At 39.9% G+C, this 25783-nt stretch overlaps 1 protein-coding gene across 1 annotated transcript in view; it reads right to left on the bottom strand.

Annotated features, from left to right (window-relative positions):
* Window positions 1-25632, bottom strand: part of SESN1 (sestrin 1) — a 78154-nt gene extending 52522 nt beyond the window's left edge. Inside the window, exon 1 of the mRNA XM_054280343.1 lies at window positions 25369-25632. Coding sequence (XP_054136318.1) covers window positions 25369-25632 — 264 coding nt within the window. The remainder of the gene's footprint in view (window positions 1-25368) is intronic.
* Between the last annotated feature and the right edge of the window lie 151 nt (window positions 25633-25783).

Below are 25783 nucleotides of genomic sequence, written 5' to 3'. Positions count from 1 at the left end.
TCTGCCTTTGAGAAAATATATGGCATAATCATAGTTCAATTTTACAGCTTTTACAACGTCTGCTTTGCAGCCATAGCTGGTTTCAAGATGATGTTCTCCACCTTCTGTCCTCCTGCCTAGCTCCACTTTGCAATACAACTTGTAAGATGGCAGAAGTAATATGCAAACAGAGTATGTTTATTAAAATATGCAACTCGCATATACAAAAGCCTAACCTGTAAGTCTTACTAATCTTGTAACTGTGCTGAGGTTGTACTAATGTAAGGTATGCCAATCCAGCCTGGCTCCAAAGGTCACCATTTTATAGGAATGCTTTCAATAAAGCCCATTACTGATTTTAAGCCAAAAAGACTGGTAAACATAGTGAGACAAGCCATGGGTTTGGGTGGGTTTTTTTTCCCTTTGGTTATAAACACCAATTCTTGACTGGTCAGATTCCAGGGTGGCCAAATGCTGCTTTCACTTTGACTGTGCTGTTCTTTGTCTCCTGGCATACTGTGCAGCACTGCTGTGTTCTGCTGAACAGCTTCCTCACCTCTCAAAGCTAGCTACATTTCAAATGCCAGCAAAACAAACTTCAGTGCCTTGATAAGAATATCTACCCTACCCCCAAACTGAAATGTTTTCGGAGTCTAAGGAAGGAGAATGCTAGCACATGCATCTACATGTGCTAGACTATAACATGGTTGTTTTTCTATTACTGTTTCTCTCTCCCACCTTAAATTCAGTTTCTTTGAAAGTTTGAGTATGTTGAGCCACTTCTGAATTAAAGAAAACGAAAAGTGAAATGGCAATAAAATGAAATTGCAGATGGCAGCACTATAGGTTGCCTTTTCAATGTCTCACAAGAAATTACACCATCTCTTAGATAGTTTCCACCATATTCTATATATGGATAATTTTCTTCACATTAATATGTCATGCTATAGGAGTTTTCTAAAGTACAATGGTATATAAAAGTTAGCAGAAAATATTTCAACTTCAACTAAATATACTTCTATAAATACATCCTATCAGCTTTTCATATAACTCAAAACTGCTGTGAAGTTCCATGAGCATTATTTCATTTTACAGATAAGCAAACTGAAACGGGGCTATAACTCGTCCAAGATCACACAGCAAATCAGAGAGTGGCAAGGCCAGGAATAGCACTTATCTCTCAGGCCATTCCTAGAACTGTTAAGCCCATTTCAATATTGCTGAAGCAGGAGAAGGTACATTTTGGGGAGAAATGCCAGAGGAGGATTTCTTAGTAAGCAGTCAGAGAGAACACTCATGTGCCAAGTTCTTGAGAGATCAAAGTCTCGATTATATTTCTGTCCCCTCCTTGCAATAAGACAACTTGTTGAAAGTGCCTTTCAACAGCAGGACACATGAATGTGAATGCAACACCAAGTTGGCAAAGACTTCAGAAGTTAAGATTTGATCTTAAAGGCTAACTACAGTATCTTTTGATTAGCAGAATTTAAAGCTGACATGTTTATACATTCAATGTATAACTTTGCAAATACAATGACCGAACAACAAAATAAGCACAATCCCAGTGTTAATCTCTTAGGAAGAAATCAAAATTATTTGAGAACTGTCTGTATAGTTTCTATTATTTCATAAGTTTCATTTTAAAGAAGATTTTAATATTTTAAAAAGTTTTAAGGCTATTAGAGACACTTAGCACCTTTAAGGAGAATTTCAGGAAAGGAATTATAATTTTCTGTATTCAGACAGACCTAAAGTAGACATTTTGAATATTATTCTAATGGTAGCACAATATATGGTCAAGCCATGCTACCAAGGTGCTTTCTTTTGGGTCACCAGTAAGGACTGAAAAAATTGTGCAAAAAGTTTCTGCACAACCAGCATGAAAAAACACAGGTCAAACTAACAAAACAAAACCCCGAATAAAGCAAAAAGATTCCACCTCACTTACCTGCTTTCAGCAGTATCTTAGATTTATGCAGATAATCCTAAATTGTCACACTCTTGTCAAGGAGCTGGAACACTAAATTGTGAGCTGCCTCAGGCTGACAGTTTTTCTTTCATTTGGGATTTCAAGCAGTTGAACTTGGTTTGCTTTATTTCCTCACCTCCCCACCCCCTTGTCCTGCCTCAGCAGTCCTTTCTTCTGTTATGGTCCCGTGCGTCAGCGGGATGCGTCCCTGCAGCCCCAATGCCGCATGATGCAAGAATGTGCAATCTGGAAGAGCTGCTATTGATACAGTCCCAGCAAGGTATGTGCCTGATAGGCACACAAAGTTGGGCAGATGCTGTCCGTACAGTCAGTACAGAAATCAATATCTTTATGTAGTAAGCACTAGTGGAAGTGAACAGATCTTTAAAAACAACGTTTTGATTTCATGATGCAACATGAAATTTGGCATCGTGTGACACAGTAGGAAAATAGTAAGATGATGGCAAAGTAGGAAGCAAGAACAATGAGATGACGATGACAGAACAGGGAAGAGAAAAGCTGAAAGGAGTTCAGTTTAGGATGCACTAAGGTAGCCATCAAGTCATCAGAGACTAATATGATCTATGCCCAGACAGCTGAGACAGAAAATGGAATCTGAAATTCAGAGACCAGAGATGGTCTACCTCAAAGAAAATTAATAGGGAAAATATTGATGAGTTTGATAGTGCAGAGTAAATGTAAAAAAAACCTGCAACAATAATACCCTGCACATTTAATTAACATGAACATAGAGAATTTGCACAAAAACACTAGAGTCCAAATCTTGATTAGCCTGGGACTAAAGACATTTATCGAATGGATTTTACCATTCATGTTCCTTTCATTTTTAAATTCTGCCAGTGTAATATTTGCAAGTTCTGCTCTTTCCTTACAATCCCTGGCTGTAAAGCTTAGTGAAGGCTGCTAACTGCCAAGTATTCTTGTGCCTTAGCAGGATATAGGCACTTCATTCCAATAGCATGATTATATTTGGCAGTTGGCACAAAACAGGCATTAGGGTTATGATTCAACAATCTAATGCTGAATGAACTTTTATCTCCCTAACATTTGAAAATCAGACTATTAAAAGGTTAAAACAGGCAAAAAGGTTTTTTTCTACAGAAATCTTCATATTTCACAGGGCACTTTTCAAGGACAAGAACACTAAACAAGTAGCCAGAGGTGCATAAATTCCAAAGCAATATTTATTGTTTTACTCTTAGCTACACTTTCTCCTAATACCTCTCTCTACTGCCCCATGTAAACACTCACACAAAGCTCTTACTGAAAAATACTGCTTGCCTTGAAAATATTCTCGAAGATTCATGTTCTCACACCTTTCATAGATCACAGAATTTTCCTTCTCCAGAGTAGTGAAGGGGAGACAACACTGAATGAGCGTCAGAAAATTCATCCTAACTTCACAAGCTAGTGTGTTGCTCTCCCTCATCAACCTGTACTTCTCTCTTCCCCACTCCAGAAACGGTAACTAGACTGCCTCTCTTGTTTCAGCTCCGTCTCCAGAGAAGCAAGCAAGCAGCACCCTTTACAACCCCTGCTCTGCCCTGAGCACTGCTCCCAGCACTGCTGCACAAAGCTCTGCCTGGCTCCAAACTCACCTGAAGCAGTAAGTCCAAAAGCCTCTGTCCTCCAACAGGCTGGTATCTTGAGCCAGAGGTGCAACCAGCTAGACTGGCATCTGCTGAAGCCCCCATCTCAAATTCTTCTACTCCAAGAAGGATGAAAATTAATCACTAGAAGAAAAGGTTGTATTTGAGCTTGGACTGTGTCCTCATTCCATAAAAACCTAATGCCAGAGTTCAGCACTTGTTTTCCCCTTCAGCTTATAGAGTGGTTCCTCCAAAAGGCAAAAAGTAAAACTCACAAACTTGGACAATGTAAATTGTAGGTGCTCAATGCTATTCCTGGACTCTGGTCCAAGTACAGATCTATCTACACTCACTAACACCTCTATTAATCACCCCTTTCCAAACCAGCTGGGTCTAATAATGCATAAAGGGTCCAAAAGAAGCAAGTCACTGTGGGATAGATTAAATTAATGACTGTCCACCACTTAGGCTGGGGATATTCCCAGATTTCCAGCAGGGAGAAATCAAGCAGACCTTACACAAGCAAAGCCTTACCAGCTTCCATTTGGCACAAACTGCTACTTTCCCTGGTTCCACACCCAAAGTATAATGATCTACAATAGAAGGGCTGACTCCATCTTTTAAAGGACATTGATAACTTAATGTTAAAAGGAAAAATTATGGGGGTTTTGTTTTCCTTTGGTTTGTTGCTTGTTTCTCTACTTGATATTTTGAAGATTAAAACTTCACAGAAGAGGGAAGGAATCGCCAAAAAGGAAGTCTGCTAACCTGACAATGGGCTAGCCTTTGGTTTTATGCTAGCTATTCCAGAAACAACAACGAACCAAACAAAAAGACCCCAGACTATTTTGAAGTTCCATATTTATAACTCTAGGCTTCTGATGTTCAGAAAAGCTTTTACAACTAGGAGGTCACTAAACAGTCACCCCAGGTATCATATAACTCATTCATGTCACTTGGGGAAGGTGGGGAGAAAACTATTAGCCCAGTCTTGTGGGAAAACAGGGAAGAACTGGCCATCATCAGCCACCTTCTTTAATCTACTGCCAATAGATAAAACCAATAATTGTCTACAGCACCACTTGATGTTTGGCATTTGCTACATTTCCTTCCTGTCCAAAATCCTTTAAGAAGAAGTTTTGAAGATGCTGGAATATATGTTTTAGCATGCAGGCATGCTTTAACGAGGCAGGAAAAGTAAACATTAATAAGAGCTGCTATCATAATAAGTTCACACAACTTCAAACAATCAATTTACCACCATTTTGTGAGTTAAATCTTGTCACTTCAGTCGCAGCAACTGAGAGCATGCTCCCCATTTGATGTGTTTTACATAGCAAGTCAGACAAGTAAGTTTTTATAGATGAGTCACTCCAAAGTTAATGGTAATTTAGTTCACATGCAATCAGGGGAAGTTACCCTAAAATCAGAAGGCCTGAGTTTGAAGGGAAATGTTAGCATACATCTTTTAAGTTCACTCAGAGGCTCTTCAGAGTGCAGACTTTCATGGTACTGTTCATGAAACCTCTGGCATTTCACAATGCCCATGGCCATCCACTCTGCACAAGATTCAACTGCACACATATCTATGTTTGAAAAAAAGGTCTATTAAACAGAGTAGAAGCATAGTGTCACTAAAGAGACATGTATTTCATCTCCTATTGTTTGATATAATTAGGAGATGGGGAAATAAAAAAGCCTCTGCACATTTAATATATGCTATTATGTCATTTAGTTGCATGTTTGCTTGAGGCTTACTTCATTTGGCTGAATATAAACTTGGAAGAACTTCAGGTTCTTTTAATGCTAATGATCTAGTTCCTGCATAATACAGTCAAATGAAAAAGCTTGTCATGGGAAAATTTAAATAGCAACAAGAATACACAGTTCTCTTCAAGAAGAATTTCACCTTCAGCCTCTATTAAACTCAACCCAGTGTACAATACTTGTTGACACTGTTTTGCTCTTCCTCCAGACTGTCCTGCTGGTTCTGCAACCCTGTTCCAGCCACTAAGCTGCAGTAGCGCAGGTTACTCACATCTCACTGCACTTGGATTTTGAAAGCAACTTGCAAATCCACTAGAGACCAATTATTTTCTTTCTAGGTGCCAAACTGTTCTATGACGTTTTATACACCCATTGATATTTTAAAGAACTGTTCTTCTTTTCCCTTAATGGGAACTTCTAGATGCAAACATTTTTTCTCTGAAATGAAAGATAAATAGAAAACCCAAAAAAATTACCAAGAGACACCCAGTTTTGGTTCAAACCTCCACCAAGAGGTGGCAGTCAGTTATAAAGGAATAATGGACCTACAGTGCCCTCATGTGTGAGGGGATATGAATTAGAAGTCTGGAGATCTAGAAAAGGAGAGAAAAGTTCTCAAGCCTTCAGGAAGGACCCTCACTGAAGAAAACAATGTTTTCCAGCACGTGGGGATAACTGCCCTCATGCATTAGGACAGATTGGGTACTATAAACATGTGCAAGAAACAAATTACAAAATATCTCCACTTTCAACTGCCTTTTCAGATGCTTGTGAGCTGAAAGTTTCATGTGCTTTCTCACCACAGGAACATAATAAAGGCAGTTTAGTTATCTAGTGTAGAAGCCACTAAATAGTATTTCAACGAAGTACCACCTTAGTGGAAGGTCAAATTTACAAATACAATAAACACTGTGCAGACAAGTCCAACGATGTTGAAGACAACATTTCTTCAAGTGTCTTAGCAAAGATCACACTTCATTCTATTACCCAGGAACACAAAAGTTATCTTTTCTACAGTTACACAGAAATTAAGGAGGGTAATGCACCTTAACTAGCATTCACAAAACCTGTAGGTCAAGTTGGAAGTCACCTAAGTTAACCAACAGGAAGCACCAAAGACAGGAGTGCCTTATCTCATCTCTCACTGTGCTAGAGCTTTCTGCCCACCACAGAAAGGCAACTGCATCTATTCACGACCACAACCTCAAGCCGAGACTGGTGCTCTCACCAATGAGATCACTTAATCAAGACAGAGGCCAAGTCCCAGTCATTAATGGGCCCAAGGTGACTTCACCTCCTCTCTAAATAAAGTTAAGCTGTTTAATGATGGCGACACAGCCAGCACTTCCAACTGCATTAGTCCTGCTTTACATGCAATTCTTAGCTTGTTCACAGGCCTCAAAATGAGAGCAAAAGCTACTTCAATTCTCTCATCTTGGGAGCCCAGGCATGTAAGGGGCCTGACTTTGAACCACCTCAAGGAGAAAAGGTGCTGAACCCAGAGCTCTCACTCTTTGGAAACGCTCTAACCACTAAGCTATTTCTCAGGAGTGGGAGGGGTAGCTCTGGTTTGTTTTGTACAAAGCCCATCTGATAGGTCTTCAGTAAACATGCTCCAAGAACACCATGTTCTGCAAGCCCTGAGAGGAGATAGGAGGAAACATTTAACCTCTGGATCCACAGTGAGCTTACTTGAGCACAAGCGTGGAACTACTGCCCACTTCCAGACCTGAAACAGCCTTAAGCATGGCTGAGTATCTGATGAGGTTCTGCCTAGATGCTCACTGACTTTGGCTAAAGGCTTAGAAGGATCCTGAGTTTTGAAGCCCTGAGTCGGGTTATAAACACAAGCTTCCTGAACTCAGCTCCTGTCTTTAGACTCCATCATTGTCTTTCAGCGACTTAGTGAAAACCAGAACCTTTTTCTTGACAAATAATTATAACACAGGACAGAGGAACCCCCACGTTGGTGGCTGTAAGTGCAGAAATCTGAAGTTATCTTATTCCATTTAAAACAAACAAACAAATCCCCAAAACCCAACCAAGAAAAAAAACAAACAAACAAAAAAAAAACCCAAAACCCACCAAAACCAAAAACAACCAGCTGTACTACAAATAGCAACTACCAGAAGTTGAGTCTACCTACATTATTTCAACTTTCAATTTTTATGTTTTTGTTCTACTGTAGGGAGAACATTTTCCTGTTAGGGTTACTTTTTCCTATAGTGCCATCTGTTGCAGAACCTCACCTCTTTTATTGTTACTGTGAACAATATATCAATGATAAAGAAGCGACAAACTTGTCAATGAAAATGCTGTAAGCTTTGTCACAATCATGACCTAAATGTATCCCAAGTGGCTGAACTACCATTCCTCTGTAGGAGGCTGCAGGAAACAGTAAGTAACAAAGTGTAAGAAACAGTAGAGCACAGCACCTGAAAACACCTCCAAGATACAAGCTAATTCTTTCAGTTGCATGCAAATAGTAAGGGAGTTAAAGAATTTGAAGAGTATTTGGATCTAAGAGGCCACAAGCTCCAGCCTTCTTCTTTCACTAAAAATACCACCTATGTTCTGATGCATTAGACAGTAGTAAGTAGGAAATCTCTGGGGACACAAGCAGTCTGTTGGGTCATTGCTACAGCCAGGTCATTGCTACATTAAGTAGAACACCTTTCCCACTGGATGAGGCCTTGCCATACAGCAGGATAAAAGCTAAAATGCAGCTAGGAAGTTTCAACATGCAGGGTCCCTCTGAGCACACACCAGCAACTCCTGTGCACCACAGTCACACAGCAAAGAATGTATTTCTTCTAGCTAGTGAGGACTGCCAAAAAATTATATTTTCCACTGTCTCTCTTTATAATAGTGGACAATTAACAGTATTTAAACAGATTTTAGCCTTGACAATGCAGTAGTTTTACTCTCTTGGAATTAAGAAAAAAAAAGGCAAATAGCAACACTGTCACACAACACATTATTTTACTTAAGATAATACAGTTCAGTAGAAAAAAAATATTTAATTCCAGAGATAGCTTAAACATATTTATTGTTTAATTTTGTTCAACAGGAACTAAAAAGTCCTAAAATCTTAAATGTCACCCCTCTCTTCCCACCTAGAATCCACTCTTGTGTTGAATCTGTTCTCAGAAAAACTGGTTAGGTGCCATGTGCTAGTTTAAAATTCTTTTCAGATAAGCTCAAAATAAAGTTAAGAGTTATTCACCAAAGTCTTCTAATAGTTTCATTTCCCCTAAAGTCCTTCATATAGATCCTTTGGTAGATCCTTCAGAAAAAGAAAACAGACTGATTATGGCTATTATTTTCACTTAGTACCTCTGCTAGTATTTTCTGGTTAGACTGGGGAAAGTCAGTGCCACAGCCAGCAACAGAAGACACCATCATACACACTCAGGACTGATTTCCTTCACAAACCTCAGCTTTCTGACCCCAACTCTTTCAGTTATTAAAACATCACTGTAGTTGGGTAGGGGATTTTTTTCTGTTGTTGTTTTGGCTTTGGGGTTTTTTTTTAATACGTGGGAGTGTATGCCTCCTGTGTTCAGATGTGGTGACTTTGTGCAGTGAGTGCCTTTTTCCTTCTTTCAGTTTTGTTTTTTTGAAAGACATATTGATGCCACAGCTTCATTAACAGTACAAAGGTAGTATTAGGGAAGTTTCAGTTGGAGATAAATGCCTTACAAAACTGAAATAGTGACGATCATGAATTAAAATAGAAATAGGTGTTGTTTTTTGATGTAAGGTGAGGCGACTTGGCTTTGAGGAAATGGTACGGTGACTCAAATTTTTTAGGGTTACTTGGGCTAAGAACACACGCTAGCACTAGTATGGTGGACGGTTTAAAGGTTTTTATTGTTTTGTTTCGTCGGGTTTTATACTCGGGAGAGTTTTTTTTTATGTCAGGGGTTTTATTTTACTGTAATTGGTTAGTAAGGAGTAGAAAGTTATTAATGTTAGGGGGGATTACATTTTTGGGTGATTTTTTATCACTAGAAGTTAGGGGGAGAGGAATTTTACTGCTTTTTGTGACATCGCGAGATTTTCTGAGTGCTTCTTTCTATCTACTACATCAGGCATGAAACTTGAATATAGTGGTGAATATTCATAATTAATATATAAGGTGCTGATGCACCTACTATCATAAACTTCTTATTCATTAATATTTTTCTTCTCCCTTTCCTATGACTGTGTCAATCATCACTGCTTTAAGTCAGTTACTATTACATTGTATCTAAAGAAAACTAGCAAGATATCATGACCAACAAAAAAAACCCTAAAAATATGCTCCATCTCAAGAAGTTTTCATGTTACTGTTCTGCAAACAGAAATAGCATGAGATAAAAGGGACATTTTAGTTTCATTTTTCAAGAGTTTTAGAGTAATACACCTCCATTTACATTGATGGCACTTCAAACACATAAAAAACTGGCAACAAAACATGAGACATGAAGTCTCCCCCAAGTGTTCCTTCAAATTCATTACATCTTCCTGGAGCAGGTGCACCAGCTTCAGTTCATTCCATGAGGAATTCTGTGAAGCATGTACAAGTGAGGAATGCCTATTTACTGCTGTGGTAACTGGCACACCTGGTAGCCCACACTGAACCAATTTAGTCCTGAAAATACTGCAGCTGCATTCATGACATTGCATTTAACCACACAAATAAATAGAGACACTGCCTCCAGGCTCCATATGGCCCATCCAAAAGTTGCTTCCTGCATCTCTCTACTCACAGTGTGACTTCTCAGATTAAGAGACAAGTGTGAGTGTCAGCTTGGCACAGTGATCACACTTATGGCCACTGGAACTCAGGGAAACCTGACACCTGTAAGAGGAGGCACGTGATTGTTCGGAGCAAATGGAAGTACTAAGTGAGTTTTGAAACAGAATCCTGCAGCAACACTTCAAGATGCTTCTGGCCAGACCAACCAGCACAGGGGCCTCAACCCTGCAAGCACATGCATGCTTCACTCCACCACACAGGAGCAGCCATTCTGGCAATTTAGGGCTGCTCCCAAGAATAACAGGCAGATGGGACTTTTTTCAGTGCCCAAAATACTACTGCTAAGACAAGAAATACTTCAGAAGAAAATCAAGGAAAAAAAAAACCCAAATCCTACCACAACAATCTAATTAAACAAATGTGTTTAATATAATAACAAATTTATCCTGAATAAAGAAAAATGTTTTCCTCTTGTGGTACAAAACCAAATTGTGTCCTATTTCTGTAGCACAACACACTTTCCCCCACTTCAAAAAAAGATCCCAGAAGCTGAAATTTAAAAAAGCCATGCAAACATGTATTTAATCCTAGATTTCTGAAGGCAACATGTTTAGAGGTGTTCTAAAAAGAAAGAGAAGATAAATACTTAATGTTTTGATTGGAGAAATCATTTTAGCATTTTCAGTCTTCAACAAAATTCTTGTTCAACTCACCTCATTAATCTAACTGGATTACCACTACTCAGGTTAAATTCTTCACCCACCTTACAAGGCCTTCAAAGCTTTCACACTACTTTGGCTTTAATATTAAGCACTTTTGGACTGAGGTAAATAATTGTGGACAAAATGTGGTTTTCTCCTAACTTGGTGGAATTTTAAGACCTCAGGTATTTATTTCTCAATGTGACATCTTGTCAATAAAAATGATTTTAAGGGCCAAGTTAAGTTTTGAGATGAGGCAGAGCAAGTTTCAAATTCCAGTTCAGTACAGATCCCACTCAGGCTTGAATGAGATACTGATACACCCAAGGCAAATGCTCTAAGATTTTTACAACTTTAAATGAAAACATGAAACTCCTAATGCTTGAGAAGATCTACTTTGTCTGTTCAACTGTGTTCACAAGCCACTTACCTAAGAGAGGCAAACCAGAGACTGCAATGTGAGACCTTCATGTTCATAGTTTTTGGCTATTCTAAGGGTATTTTTCTTGCTGTTCTTCATGGGACTTTCATTTATTACCCAGGAAGCCTTTTCCTGCAAGCACTTTGTCAAAAGCAGCGCATTTTCACAAAAAGCAGAACATCAATCAACTTTGTAACAACCAAATAAACACTGATATTCTGGCAAATTCTAAATTTCACTCTCAAGAAAACACACCAACAAACTAGTTCCAATATTGTGGTGTTTTGATGGTGGCTGCGTGCCAGGTCTCCACCAAAGCTGCTCTATCCCTCCCTTCTTCAGCTAGTCAGGGAGACAGAATGTAATAAAAGAAGCTTGTAGGCCAAGGTAAGGACAGAGAGAGATCATTCACTCAGCAGTTACCATCACAGGCAAAACATACTTGATTTGGGGAAATTAATTTAAATTATTAATAAATCATAGTAAGATAATGAGAAATAAACCCAAAATTTCAAGCATCTTATCCCCCCCCAACCCCACTTTCTTCCTGGGCTTAACTTCCCTCACAATTTTTTCTACTTCCTCTTCCCTAGCAATGCAGGGGAACAGGGAATGGGGTTGTGGTCAGATACATTGTCTCTGCCGTTCCTTCCTCCCCTGCTCCAGGGGTCTCTCTCCACAGGAGGCAGCTCTCCATGAACTTCTCCAAAGTGCATCCTTCCTCAGGGCTGCAATTCTTCTTGAACTGCTCCAGCTTGGGGTGGAGCCATTCAGGAACGGACTGATCCAGCATGGATCCCCCTCAGGGTCACAAATCCTGCCAGCAAAACCTCTACAGCTCCATTCTCCACAGGGCCACAAGTGCTGCCAGGAGCCTGCTACAGCACAGGCTCCCAGACTTCCTCAGGCATCCATCAGCTCTGGTGTGGGATCCTCCACACCCTGTAGGTGGAGAACTGCTCCACCACAGACCTCCACCAGGACGTCCTGTCTCATCATGGTCAGGACCATGGGCTGCAATGGAATCTCAGCTCCAGCCCCTAAAACACCACTTCCCCTTCCTTCTTCACTGCCCTTGTCTGCAGAGCAGTTCCTCTCACATATCCCTCCCTTCTCTCACTCCAGCTGCTATTACCCAGGGCTTTTTCCCCTTTCCTAAAAGACATTTTCCCAGAGGTACCACCACTGTCACTGATGGGCTTGGCCTTGGCCAGTGATAGGCCCAAACTGGAGCCAAATGGACTTTTGGGAGATTTTCAGCAGCTTCTCACAGGAGTCACCCCTGTAGCTGCTATGAAACCAAAATCTTGCCATGCAAACCCAACACAAATACAGAGCCAAGGGGGTAAAAAACTAAAATCCATTTTTTATTAAATAATCTGCCACACACATTTCCTGGACTTGATCTCCACTACAAGAGAGAAATAAAAAAGATTGCTGTAAGAGCTTTCTAGAAATTTAGAATTTGCATCAATAATGAGAGCATTCTCTTTAGGATGCTCTCCTGCAGATGATGCCAGATTTCCAACTCAACTCTGTGAAGAGTCATGATCCCAACTAGTTACATGAAGAGAAGCAACTTCCACAAGGACATAATAGCAGATTCTCTTCTATATTTTCTTACAGTAGCAGAACATTGTTGCAACAGAATATTATACAGCATGCTGCTTCAATTCCTTATCATTCCATAACATTCAGAATTGTTAAGAACTCAAATAACTTCTTCAAAGAAGCTTCCCCTTGCCATTTCGAAGTCTCAGGGTTCAAGACTTCTCAGAGAGCTCAATATTCAGAAACAGAAACTATGTAAGTGGTATCACACTATTTTGAAAAGAAAGTAGTTTACAGACTTTATTATCCACGTGAAGACTGTCTTAGTCTGTTGGAGATGGAGAGCTTTATTTCAATGAGCATCAGAATCTACCATTGTACCAGATAAAGGAATCTAGTCTCAAATTAGGCTATTAAATTCTATTATCTCTGGCTTCTATTACATATAGAAGGAGAAGATATTTCACATGATGCTATCCCTAGGAAAACCACTTCATTCTATTTCAAAATTATGCTTGGCTTCAGAATTTAGAGTTAGTTCTTTGTTAGATTGCCTCTTATATTGTATATTCATAATAAAAACTTACAGCACATCCTCTTTCCAATTTGATTTCCACTTATATTTCTTAGCAGCTTTAGACAACAAAGGAGCTCAATGCTTTTTACCACTCCTGTCTACTTGGATTGGCCACTGTTATTTTTAAACAAATGAATTCAAGTAGTACTGTGGCAGGATACTCTACCCCTAAAGTGGTCAAGCAACTTGGACAATGTCCTGTTTGCACAGCTATCAGTGGTGGCCTGAGCTCAGGCCATGGGCTGGTTTTGGTGTTGAACTGCACTAAACCCCAGTGCAGTATCCTGATAGTGAGGCAAAGATTTGGCAGACAAGCTGCTAAGCTGACCTGGCAGTTGGTCACTTTATGCTACCAAAGCCCAGTCCACTTCCATAAGGTAAGGTTTCTCTAGCATATTCCCTCTTGACACTCCTCAGGGTTAGGAGAGAGACCTGCCCACGAGCATTGGTAGGGTGAGTTACATCCACTTCACTTAATTATTCCTTCCTGCAAGCTTTACTATAATTGCTTTACAATAGTGCTCTGTTCTATCCTATGCATACACTGCTAGCATTTCTAGCTTTTATACTGTACAGGAAAGAACATTGGGGCTAAGACTGGATCCAGCCACACCTGGACCTCTCTCTGAGAAGGAGTTTAGAAAGCAAGGGGTTCCTTTCAGCACCTCGTGGTTCAGCAGCAGGACCAGTCACTCCACCCTCAACAAGTACACAGGGCAAATGTTCAAAAGATCAGTATTCATTTTTCTGCTGAAGTTTGGAAAACACATGATGATAGACATGTATGTTTGTTTCTGTTACAGAATCAAGGTGGTGTCTCCTTACAGCTGTCTAAAACAGCTAGCTACAAAAAGAAAAATTTCACACCAGACCATCACACAGGACAGAACCAGACAGGTTATATTAGCAAAGGATAACCTGGGATAAGTTTGCACTAAAACCAGAGACTTTCAACAAAACTTCAAGCTTTGGCCCTCCCACGCCAGCATCCCTGACACAAACTCTGAGATTATATCGAAGACATTTTATTCCTCAAAAGGCAAATGCTTATTCATGAAGTTATTGTTAAACGGAATTTGCGAGTCTGAGTGAGTGTGCAACTAGAGAAATTTTCCGTTTCCCAACACAATCAAGAAGGGGTTTAAAAGATAGTATTAAAATCTGATTTTATTCTCTGTAAAATCCATTCATTTTTTTGACCTCAGGACATCTTCCCAAGTATTTTTTAGCAACTGATTTTTTGAAGGAACAGCCAGCAAGTCATTTAGCTTCCATGTGAGATTCCCATCAGAACTTTGCAATTGCCTTAGCATGTTTTTATGCACATGCATGAAGATTGATTGCCACTGGAAATGACTTTTGAGGCACGTGGCTACCCTACCCCAGAACTCTGCCAGCCAAGAACTGCACCTCCCCCCAAAACCTGTGGATGTGTGACACTCTACACCACAGACCTGGGCTCTGAGAGGAGGAACACAGGGGAAGCCACATATAAGGGAAGCACAGCTTACCAGTACAAATTAATTTCTGCATCATGAAGCAGCCATGTTTTCCACTGCCCTTACGAGTAATGATCTGCACACTAAATTCAGAGTGTATAAAAGCAGCACTTTTCCCAAGTCTTCTATCACTATACACAAACATACCAAAAACTCTACAAAAAAACCACAGAACAGTCTATGCTTCAATCTCAGGTATTCATTTAATGTATAAGCTACAAAGAGTTAACTACCACCTTTAGAATCTAAAATTAAGATTTTTACATTGCACATTACAAATGGTATCTTCTGCATTAAAAAACAGCTTTCATTCCTAGTGAAACCTTACTCAAAACCTTGAATCTTTTAACAAAAAGGCCTGACACTGAATAATGAAAAAAAGAAGCAACATTTGACATTTCCAATTTACACATACTCTTCTGACAGATTATAGACAATATCAGCCAAGCAGAGTTGCCATGTTCTGAATAGCAAGAAAAGCAGAACACTACAAGCCAAGATACCAATATGCCTTCTAAAAGCCAGACAAAAGCATTTCTTTTCCATTTGGCTTATTTTCCTGCCTCGTGGAACAGAACAGTAGCAATAAAAATGTCAGAATTAGGCTTCTCTTACAGAACACTATTTATACATCAATTTCTAGGTAAATCTAAGCAACCATTACAAACATAACTCTTAAAACCAAAATGTAACCTAGGTGAAGTTAGAAGGTTTCCAAAACCTTCTCTGTAACACAAGTAGGAAGGACAGAATGGACACAAAGGAAGTTACAGCAACTATCAAAAGCATATCCTGGTAAGGCCTTATCTCTTAACATGGTGAGCTCCAGAAAACGTTTTGTGCACAGCAGTTGCCAAATATTTAGTACTGGTAAAGGGACATAAGCTTGCACTCAGCATAACTCGAAATTCACAGAAATAGAAAGCTTTTCCTAAACTTTTTCCTTTCTTTGGTCTTTCTTCTACATGGTTATCAATGTGAAACTAGTTTAGAACTAAAATTTAAATAAATGGAAAATCTAAACAAACAGTTTAATCTGAGTGGAATGTGCTGTTGGCAAACAGGCTGCATTTAAAGCTAAAAGTTTTGTAGCACCAGAACAGGCTCAGCAACAAGCTGCAATGGAAAAAACATCTTTCAGAAAAGAGGTGGTTCTCCTCCTCCCAGAAACAAACACCATCCCCTCTCCCTCAAAAAAAGAAAACAGGAGAAAAAAAAATGCACACAGGAAAGGCTTCAGAACTTTAAATAAGTTTGCGCTTTCAGGTTTATTCCTCCTTTGAATAAATGTCATATTATTCCATGTTTACTCTCTAGGGGTTAAGAAATCCTTCACAAAAATATTTGTCTCAGAAGAAAACCGTTTAAAAACAATTCAATACCAATCAACAATATCCCAGGGAGAGAAATTTGGTGAAGAGGTGATTACATCTTGAGTCTCAAAGCTCAGGCCCACAAAGCCAGTCAGCTATTTAGGCAGACAAAGACTTGCCAGGAAAGACCTGAAACTAAGAAAACTTTATTACTGACTCAAGAAGGCATAGAATAGTGAAAAAAGTTACAATTTTTAACCAATTTACAGGGAAAAAAAATAAAAAACGTGTTTTCAGAAGCAGTTTTCAGTGCTTTTCTACAGTACAGTGCCTGAATTGAAAGTAAGTTCTTGCAGTTGCACAGAAGGGACACATTATCAGATTACATAAGCAGCATCACCTCTATTTTTAAAATACCAGCCCAGTATATTTTTGGGTAATATTCTTGCACTAGAACACAGCACTGGGTGATACTTTTAACCCAAAATTCCATGAAAGAACTAACTTTGTTTCTACATAAAGCTGAAGTAAGAAAAATGGTAAATTGTTTACTAGGTTTAAATAGAATGAAACCAGTTCACCTTCCCAAACCAACTTTTGGCAGTAATTTAACCTAAGCTTTCCAGAAAAAAAAAAAAAAAAAAAAAAAGGACAAAGGGAAAGAAAAAAAGTCAAAGTCACTGAAAACGTCAAAAAGGCAGTAAACAAGAAAAAATGTCAACACTTAACTTTTTGGGCTTAATTAATTTATGTAGCTTCAAGTGAAGATTTCCATGTTTCCACTGATTTCTGGAGAGAAACCTAAGCTTTTCCCACTCTCCAATCCCCGTTAAACTGTAAACAATTTACTGGAATAGAAAACCATACTGACAGCAAACCATATTTTTGGAAATTTAAACACTTGGTATCCACAGGAAAATATAATCAAGCTTTCAAAACCTTTTTTTCTGGCCCACAATGGTATATTCAGTACTTTTCCACTATGTTTATTTTAAAAGGAGAAACCCTGACCTGAAGAAAAAGTCAAGAGTAAGATGACAAAACAGCAAGTATTTCTTCAGTGCTCACTTTGCACTTGTCACAGTAAAACAGTGTAATTTTCTTTAAAGTAATATGCTTTGGTCAGGCTAACAGAAGATACATTATTTTACATAATCTAGAAATCCATGCTTTGTCTTTACTTAATATTGTATGCTAATTTACAAAAGACTGCAAAATCTTAGAGCTTTTCCCTTTGCTTGAACACCTCCTCAAGATACATAAAATTTCCCCATTTGTGAGCAAAAATCAGCCAAATGTATGCCAAAAGCCCAATATGAGGACAGTTATTTACTAATAAACAGGACAAACAAATGATATTATAAACTCCCCCCCAAAAATATAAATAAATTGACTTTTTGGAAACTTAGAGCAGAACTTCTAGGAAAATCAATGCAGAGAGGGGAAGGATCACTGCTACCCATACACTACTAGAATCAGAGCAAGAAAAACAATTTTAGATAGAGACATTAGAACATGAGTTTAGACTGGAAAGGATCATATCCAGTTATGAGTTAAAATGAACAGCCAACTTCTAAAATTACCTCTAGAAAGAGAAGCAGGACCAAAAGAAAGTTTTAAAAAAATCTAAAAAAGCATTCATGTGACTTAGTGACTGCTAGATCAGGAGAACAGATGCTGCAATTTGCAAAATGCATTCAAGCTGAAGCATTTCTGGTTCCTACAGATCTCTAGGTATTAACTCCTATTCAAAAAAACAAAGACAGGGAACAAATATTTTTGAACTAAGCCACCAATGTACATCCTATAATTGCTTACCTCATTACTAAACAGCAAGAGATATGGAACATTTCTGTTTGATTTCTTGAGTTTTAAAGCACTTCAATGAAGTAAAAAAATAAATATCAACCAAGATAGTACCAGAAGTCTGCTTCATGCAAATAAAATTTGTAGCTATGACGTCCTGAAAATCAATGCAGCAAAATCACATAAATTCATAAATTTACAGATAAAGGAATTTCCAACAATTTTAAGGAAAAGCTGACTAAGCAAAGCTCATTTCCATACACGAAGAGCCACACATCATTAGCATGGAAAATTATGGAAAGGCTCAAACACAGAAACAGCATTAGAAGTGCCCCAGATGCCCTACTTGGCATCACTTTGAGAACCTCCACTGTTTTCAAGCAACTCCTTATTCCAACCAAAGACATTCCCAAGGTCAGCAATTCTGGAGTTGACAAGCTCAGCAAGAGAAAATTTTCCTTCATCTCTCTCAACAGACTGAAGCCTTAAGAAAGAAGGCAAGTAGGCTGAAGGAGGGAAGAGTCAGATAAGGCCATCTGAGTTTTATTGAGCATTTAAGTCTTTAAGAAATATTTTCACATGCCTGCTCAGAATATCCCCTGACATGTCAAGATTAATTCTTCTCCATTAACATCAGCCAGACCCCACACATGTGATACAGACCCATCATCAGAACATGTTTACAATAATACTGCAGAGGCAGCAGATGCCATAAATAAGACTGAACATTTTAAAGCATCATGTCATTACTTCAGCATTCTCTCTCAATTTGAGAAAAGCAAGAGTATTAAACACCACCAAAAAGCCCATAACAGACAGATGTTTCTAAACTAGTGATCTGGTAAAGCACCATGTGGATTTTGAAGGGAGCACCCTACAATGAATAATTAAACCCATTCCATCCAATATCTGGAAGAGACAGAACATGCTTTTGCTATGAAGTGAACTTACAAAAAAAGATGTTTTAATTCACTGTATAGAAGAGTACTGTGGGAAACAGGAACTGATTTGGGTATTGGCATTGTGCAGAGGGACTAGTCAGCTTCCAGATGGATCAGATTCGCCAGCACCAGTGAGGATATCATATTTAAATTCTTAACCTTGAATAGACTATAAATTTCAACTGAGACACCTTGCTAGGGTGGCTGACCAACAGTAAGAATCACAGGGGAACATCCCTATCATGCAGCAGGACACAGTCAAATTAACTTGGACAAAAATCCTAAACTTAGCAGATCTGCCTAGCTAGAGATCTCAATGTTCACTAAAGAAAACTACTAGTGTTGTACAGGAAGGCTGAAAAAGACTTTAGACAAAGTTATAAAGTCATTTTTCAAAGATTACCCCCAAGAAGATTAAAGATTTGGAAAGGCAGTCTTCCATAACACCACTGATCAGGATAAACCATTTGGGAGCAATGAGCATAATTTTCATCCTTATTACTCTTAACAAGTGTGCACCATAGAGCTCAAACACAAAGCAAAGAGTGAATTCTCTTGTGAATTCACATTGCTAAAACAAATACAGCAATGGAACAGAAAAGTAACTCCTATTTTATCCTCTGTGGATTCTCCCACGGGAATCACTACCTCCTCTCCTGGCAGAGGCTTTATTTGTGCTACCACAGTGGCAGAGGACACAATGTCTGCTTTGGCTATGACCAGAAATCTTCCCATCCTTTCTGGATGCCCATTTAATTTAAATGATACAAGTATTTTGCCAGGATTTGGAAAGGAAGGATATTCCCTTCCATGTCCTCTGCCAAGCAAGCCTAGATCCCAATCAGTCCCTCAAGGTTTTAAGACAGGAAAATTTATTTGGCTGCTCACATGACCCCTCTCTTCTGTGCCCTAACAGCCCTCAGCAAACTCTGGAATTCTGATACATTTACCCACTAAAGCAGCAGGCCTGAGAAAAAGAGAGAATCAAAACCACCCCTTCAAGCCCACCTGATGCTTTTATGTATGAGACAGGTTTCAGACCACAGGTTTGAGCACTGTTTGTCAGGTAAATACACTCCTGAAGATCAAAGGGAAAGGACTTAGATGGTTCTTGAAGTCCCTCCAAGCAGTTACCAATACAAAAGACAGAAAAAGAAGCTGGAAGGAAAAATCATCCAGCTAGCAATGCTCTCCCTTTCCCAGGGAGAGATCAAGTAAGCACCTCACCCCTGCCTGATGTTTAAGAACAGTTTAGATCTAAAGATGAACATGAATGGATAAGTCTATCCTAATACTGACATTTTCCCCAAATGTCCAATCCAAGTCTTTCTGGAATTTAGATCCATTGTTCATCCATTCTAGCTCATGTTTTCTCTGTTTTTGCAGCAGGATTTTAATCCCTTTTCATCACACTTCTTTTTGCATATATTATCTTAAGCCTCCTTTTAGCTGACCACACCACCACTAAGTACTTCAAACCTTCTCCACAAAAAAATCTCCAAAGGACTAGAAGATATTCTACAAACTCACATTAAATATTTAAGTAATTTTAAATTATATGATTGCTCTCCAGTTTTCTTACTCTCCCTCCCGGCTCGTAATCCATTCAGCAAACCATAAATATTTGTTAATCAAGCCTTTGCTGGACTGGACCTCGTAGAGGCTGTACCAAGTACTTGTTACCTGACCTCACCTGCCTTCTGGGGATGGTTGTCCAGCTAATTTTACTCACTAAGGTGCAGTTTATAGATCACAATTCCCCAGCTTGTTAATAAGGCTATCATGTGAACATTGAGGACTCCAGTATATCAATCTATTAATATAACAGAATCTCTCTGCACCACAAGGCCTGTTACTCCATCACAGAAGCAGTAGCAATGCTGGATTTAAAAGAATTTATCCTGGCTAAGTCTGCTTTGGCTGTTGCTCAGCTTCTTTTCCTAGGCACTAAAAATGTGTTTCAACGCTGGTCCAGTATTTTTTCTTTGAGCTACAGTTAAAATCCATCAGCTTCCTCTTCATCCCATCCCATTTAGCCCACACTGAAGAGGCATGCACCAATTAATCTGAGTCTGCTACTTCCCTCCATTATCTTGAAATTACAATCCACTACATGAGATCACTTCAGCTAGTTGCTTTTTTGAGCACCCTGGAATTAATTTCACCAGGCCCTACCAGATTTAAAATCTGTTGCTTATCCAAGCAACCTACAGGTTTTCCCTCCAGCCTAGGAAGGTACTATTTATGCTTTTATGGCTAGTGACTACACAGGCCGGATTAACCATTTCAGAAAACATTTCAATCACCTCAGCATTATCTGTTAATCCACTAATCTGTGCATCTTTTATTTCTTGCTTTCTTCCAATATTCATTTTAGCCATGCCTCCTTATGTTTTTGACCATCCTAGTTTTATTCATACATCTTTGTGTACTTTCTATATGTTTCCTTTGTTGACATCAATGAACAGATCAACAGAGAGCAGAGTTATTTTTTCATTACTAATTTTCCCCTTCAATGCAAGTGTTTGGTATCATTAGACTACTTCTCAAAGAGGTATTGTTTTTTTCTTCCTTGTCCTTCCTTTGTCCTTTTTCTTCCTTTGCCCCCAGTCAAGCTCTGTGTGCCATATTCTCTGACACTTATGGGTTTTTATGCTGTTGTCATCTGTTATCCTACTAGACTAGAATCCAGTTGCACCAGCAGAACCTGCCCTCCATCTCTGTATTCTCTTTGTTTATGAAGAGAATGAATTTACACACCCAGTGTGTCCTGCTGAGTTTTCTCCACTGAATGGTTACAAGAGATTTTAATTATCACATCTCATCCTTTCAGTGATTCTTCTCCAGCTAAGGACAGACACCTTGTATTGATATCCCACTGCTACATTACTGATTGATCCACCAGAGGCTGGCAGAAGACTGTCCATGAGCACGTGTTTAGACATTCCCCTGCTGTTCTTTCCCAATATATTTGTGCTGGTGTGCGGACACCCAGCGCACTGGCACGAGTGACGCACTACTCTGCAAGGTCACAGGCACTGTGCTATAAATACAGGCAAAACACCCCATCAGCAAGAACTTCCCAAGAACCTAGGACACATCTTGGGGGCTTTACCTCAAAAACCATTCATCAAACATGTATAAATGCAAGCATTGAAACTGCTTTCACTTGGTTAAAGCATTGCGATTGAAATATGTTTAAAACATCTTTAAAATTATCCATTGAGGTTAAGGTGGCTTTAGGAACTTGCTTTTGTTAATAAAAGCAAAAATTAGAAGAAAGGGAACTCATTTGCTGCCATTGTCTTTATAATAACCTTTACAAAAACAACTCATTTATTCTAAATGGGAAAACCTATGTATTCTCTCAGGTAAAAAAGTATATGTTATTATACATATAAAGACATAGAGCCTACAATGAGAAAACTCATTATCCTGAACATAAGTCAAATCAACAGGAATTTATGTTAAGCAATAATTAATTCTACAGATTCTGATACAAGCAATATTATTTATTAATAATATCATTATTAATGCTATTTATTAATAGCAAAGAAGAAAGCTGCACACTTAGCAGCCCACCATACATCAGAGGAATTTTTATCCAGGGGAAAGAAACCCCAAAAGATAACAAAGGCAGGCTTAGAGGGATGCCATGCTGACACAGCTGCTGCCCAGCCTGCAGCCTGCACCAGCCATACAATTCACTCTACCAACCTGCTCCGGACACAAAGCTGCAAAATCACCAGGAGCACCAGCTGCTCATGCCTAAATATTTGCTGACTGCCCCACCAGGCAAGAGGGCACTAACTCAAAGAAAGAAATAGCAACCAGTCCACATGGAAAATTCTAATCTTTGATGATGTCCTCACTGACTTATGCTGGAAGCAAATCTGAAAGATGAATAATGCACATTTTGCAGTTCTCCATATTAAGGCAGCTGGGGTGGGCAGGAACAAAAAGAGATAAATGAGTCCAGGCTCAGAGTTCTAGTCTGGGATGGAGCATCCCACAGGAGAGAGAATGAGGGGAGCCCCAGTTCACAGGAGAACTTCTGGGTTCAAAGCTGCCTCTCCTGCCCTGGGCTCCATGCCATTTAATAACTTTGGACAGCATTATTGTACATATTGCTGTGGACTTCAGTATTGGTTCAGAGCCCAAAACAGGGAGATAAATACAAGTGCTGATGCTGATCTGAATGGGATTTCACATTCTTAAGTAGCTAACCTTTGGAAGCACTGCTGAAAGCCACAAGTTCTATGAGGATGATAATATTTAATTTAACAGTTTGCTCTATCTGCCACCTTCACTGCAGAGAACTGAACAATATTATTCTTGGTGATTAAACAACAGAAAAGCATTTCATGCCTGGCAATAGTCCTCAGCACTCAAAACAGAACACCTGCACTGGATTATTTCTCCAACAAATGTTTGTTGGATGCAAAGATTACAATGAAAATTTTAATTTATAAGTACAGACACAAGACCTAAGATTTGCCACTCTATATTGATAAAATACAGAATACTTCTCTCTTAGATCTATGCTCTTGAAAAGGAAAATATACAAAAGCAGCTTTTAAAAAATTTCTTAAAATAATGTTGTATTTGACTTTATTTTGCTTAACTTATGGGTAAACTTTTACTGCACCTTGTGTGTACAGCTGGTTTCACAGCTATTAAACCTTTGACACCTATGTTTATTAATCAAACCAGCAAGGACCACAGCATTTGAACTTGCATTTGCTGCATGAAGATAGACATTCTCTGCCAGAATTTTTTGGCTTAGTTAAAAAAAAAAAAAAGAAGCTAGTAAAAAAGTTTCTAAACCACACTAAAACTTGAACAGACCACTAACTTCAAATACATAAAAACATAAAAGGGAGTCATCCAGACCTGTAGTCTGACCTCACCCCAAAATCTAGGTGAGAGATCACCAGCTGTTTGGCCTTTGAATAGACTGGTATTTTGAACCTGACAAAAACAAGTCTTCCCTTAGCAGTCTGTTGCAGTAACTCATCATTCTCACTGGTAACAGACTCACTTCTCATGTGAACCTTTAACAGGGAAGATGCCAGATGAATATTCAAGTTTGGGGTGGTTGGTTGTTTCACTGGCTTCAGTTTTTGACTTAGATCATGCTTCAAGCTTTTCACTTAGAGCACGTGGAACCATCAGCTTTGAGAAAAGCCCCACACACAGCCTAAACTGGGTACAATAAGTTACACTGTATTGATCACACTGCACACTACTAAGAAGTTAAACAAAATAAACAGAGACTCTTTCAGCTCCAATAACTCAAACCCAGAATGTATTTCTATATATATAATAACATAAAATGTTATTTATGTTACACACATTTATGCATATCATGTATAAATTATTCTATCTATAGTACTTTCATATATTATTATTATTATTTTTCCCTGGATGTCTCTATATTGAACCTGTTAAAGTTCAGGGAGAAAAAGCAGGCAGTAGTGAGAAGCAGGCAGCTATCTCCAAGCCCAGCTCCCTGTATTCACTTGTGATTAAAAGAAATCCCCGAATTTCCTTTTCCTACTCTGCAGCTAAAAGCAGCAGCTTTAGCAGTGCTGCTGGACCCGTTGATACAAGAATTCTGAGATCTGTGCAAAAACTCGAGGTGAGCAAGACAATCGCAATGTAAGTAACTATAATTAGACTGCAAGAGTGGAAGAGTACAAAGTAACATTTATTTTTGTTAGCATTAGGTCAGTAAATGTAATCCTCTATTGGCCAGGCTGCCTATGATGCCTTTGAAAAAAAAAAGTTTGGATCCTATCGATGCCAGTGGAAAAACTATTTACCAATAAACAAGAAGGGCATTCTGACAGGCTCTGCCTTAACAACAAGCTCACATGGCTTGTAAAAGCTCCAAGACTTCCCATTTATATTTTCAATTGGCAACACTAATATCAATACCCAAATCCTTCCTGCTTCTCTGGTAAAGTTAACAGGGTAATACCACAGCACTGATCATACAGACTGAAACTAGAGCGTTAAAGTTGTCATTTTAATGCTTCCTTGGGGATGCCCCAACTTTCCAGCCATTCATTGCCAAATCCTCTATGGTGAATTCCACTGAAAGACTTCGTGCTTTTTCACAGAATAGTTAGGGCTGGAAGGGACCTCCGGAGATCATCCAGTCCAAGCTCACTGCCAAGGCAGGATCACCGAGAGCAGGTGACACAGGAACATATCCAGGTGTTTTTTGAGTGCCTACAGTGAGATATTCCCCCTCCCTCCCTCCCCCCGCTGCCTTTCAATAACGCTTTTCCAAGTGTTTATTCAGGGAGACAGCCGTAGGGGTGGGGAGCACTTAGCACGTATTAATTGCAGGAATAAATCTGACAGGGCGGATCAGACGCCCACCTCGGGGCACAGATGAACCCTGAGGGCGCCCTGCGTGGGCCGGGGCCGGGAGAGCCCGCGGGCCGGTCCCAAAGGCGAAGGGGCGGCGTGCCGCGCTCACCTGCACCCCGCCGAGGATCGCCTCGCTCTTCTCCCTCACGTCGGGGAAGGGGCACCGCTTGGACAGCATGAGCAGGCGGGCCAGCGCGTCGCCCAGCCCGTCCCGGGCGGCGGGCACCGGCAGCCCGTCGGCGGCCGCCCCGGAGGCGACGCTCTCAGCGCGGCGGAGCACGGCTTGCCCGATGGTGTCCAGGGCGGCGGCGCGGGCGGCGGCGTCCCGGCTGCACAGCCCGTCCCAGCGCACCTCGCCCTCCCGCTCCTCCATGGGGCCGCCCGGCCGCTGCTCCCCCGCCGCAGCCGCCGCCTCCTCCTTCTCAGCAGCCCCGGCGCGGCCGCCCCATGGCGGGCTCCCGGCAGCCGCCAGCCCGCCCACACAGACGACGACGAGCGCGGCCGCGGCGAGCGCAGAGCCCGCT

This window comes from Melozone crissalis, unplaced genomic scaffold, assembly GCF_028551555.1.
Source record: "Melozone crissalis strain CALT ecotype California unplaced genomic scaffold, PUWL_Pcris_2 ptg000027l_1, whole genome shotgun sequence".
Lineage (NCBI taxonomy): Eukaryota > Metazoa > Chordata > Aves > Passeriformes > Passerellidae > Melozone > Melozone crissalis.
Note: the sequence above shows the minus strand (reverse complement) of the source record. Positions and strands in the feature narration are given on the sequence as shown.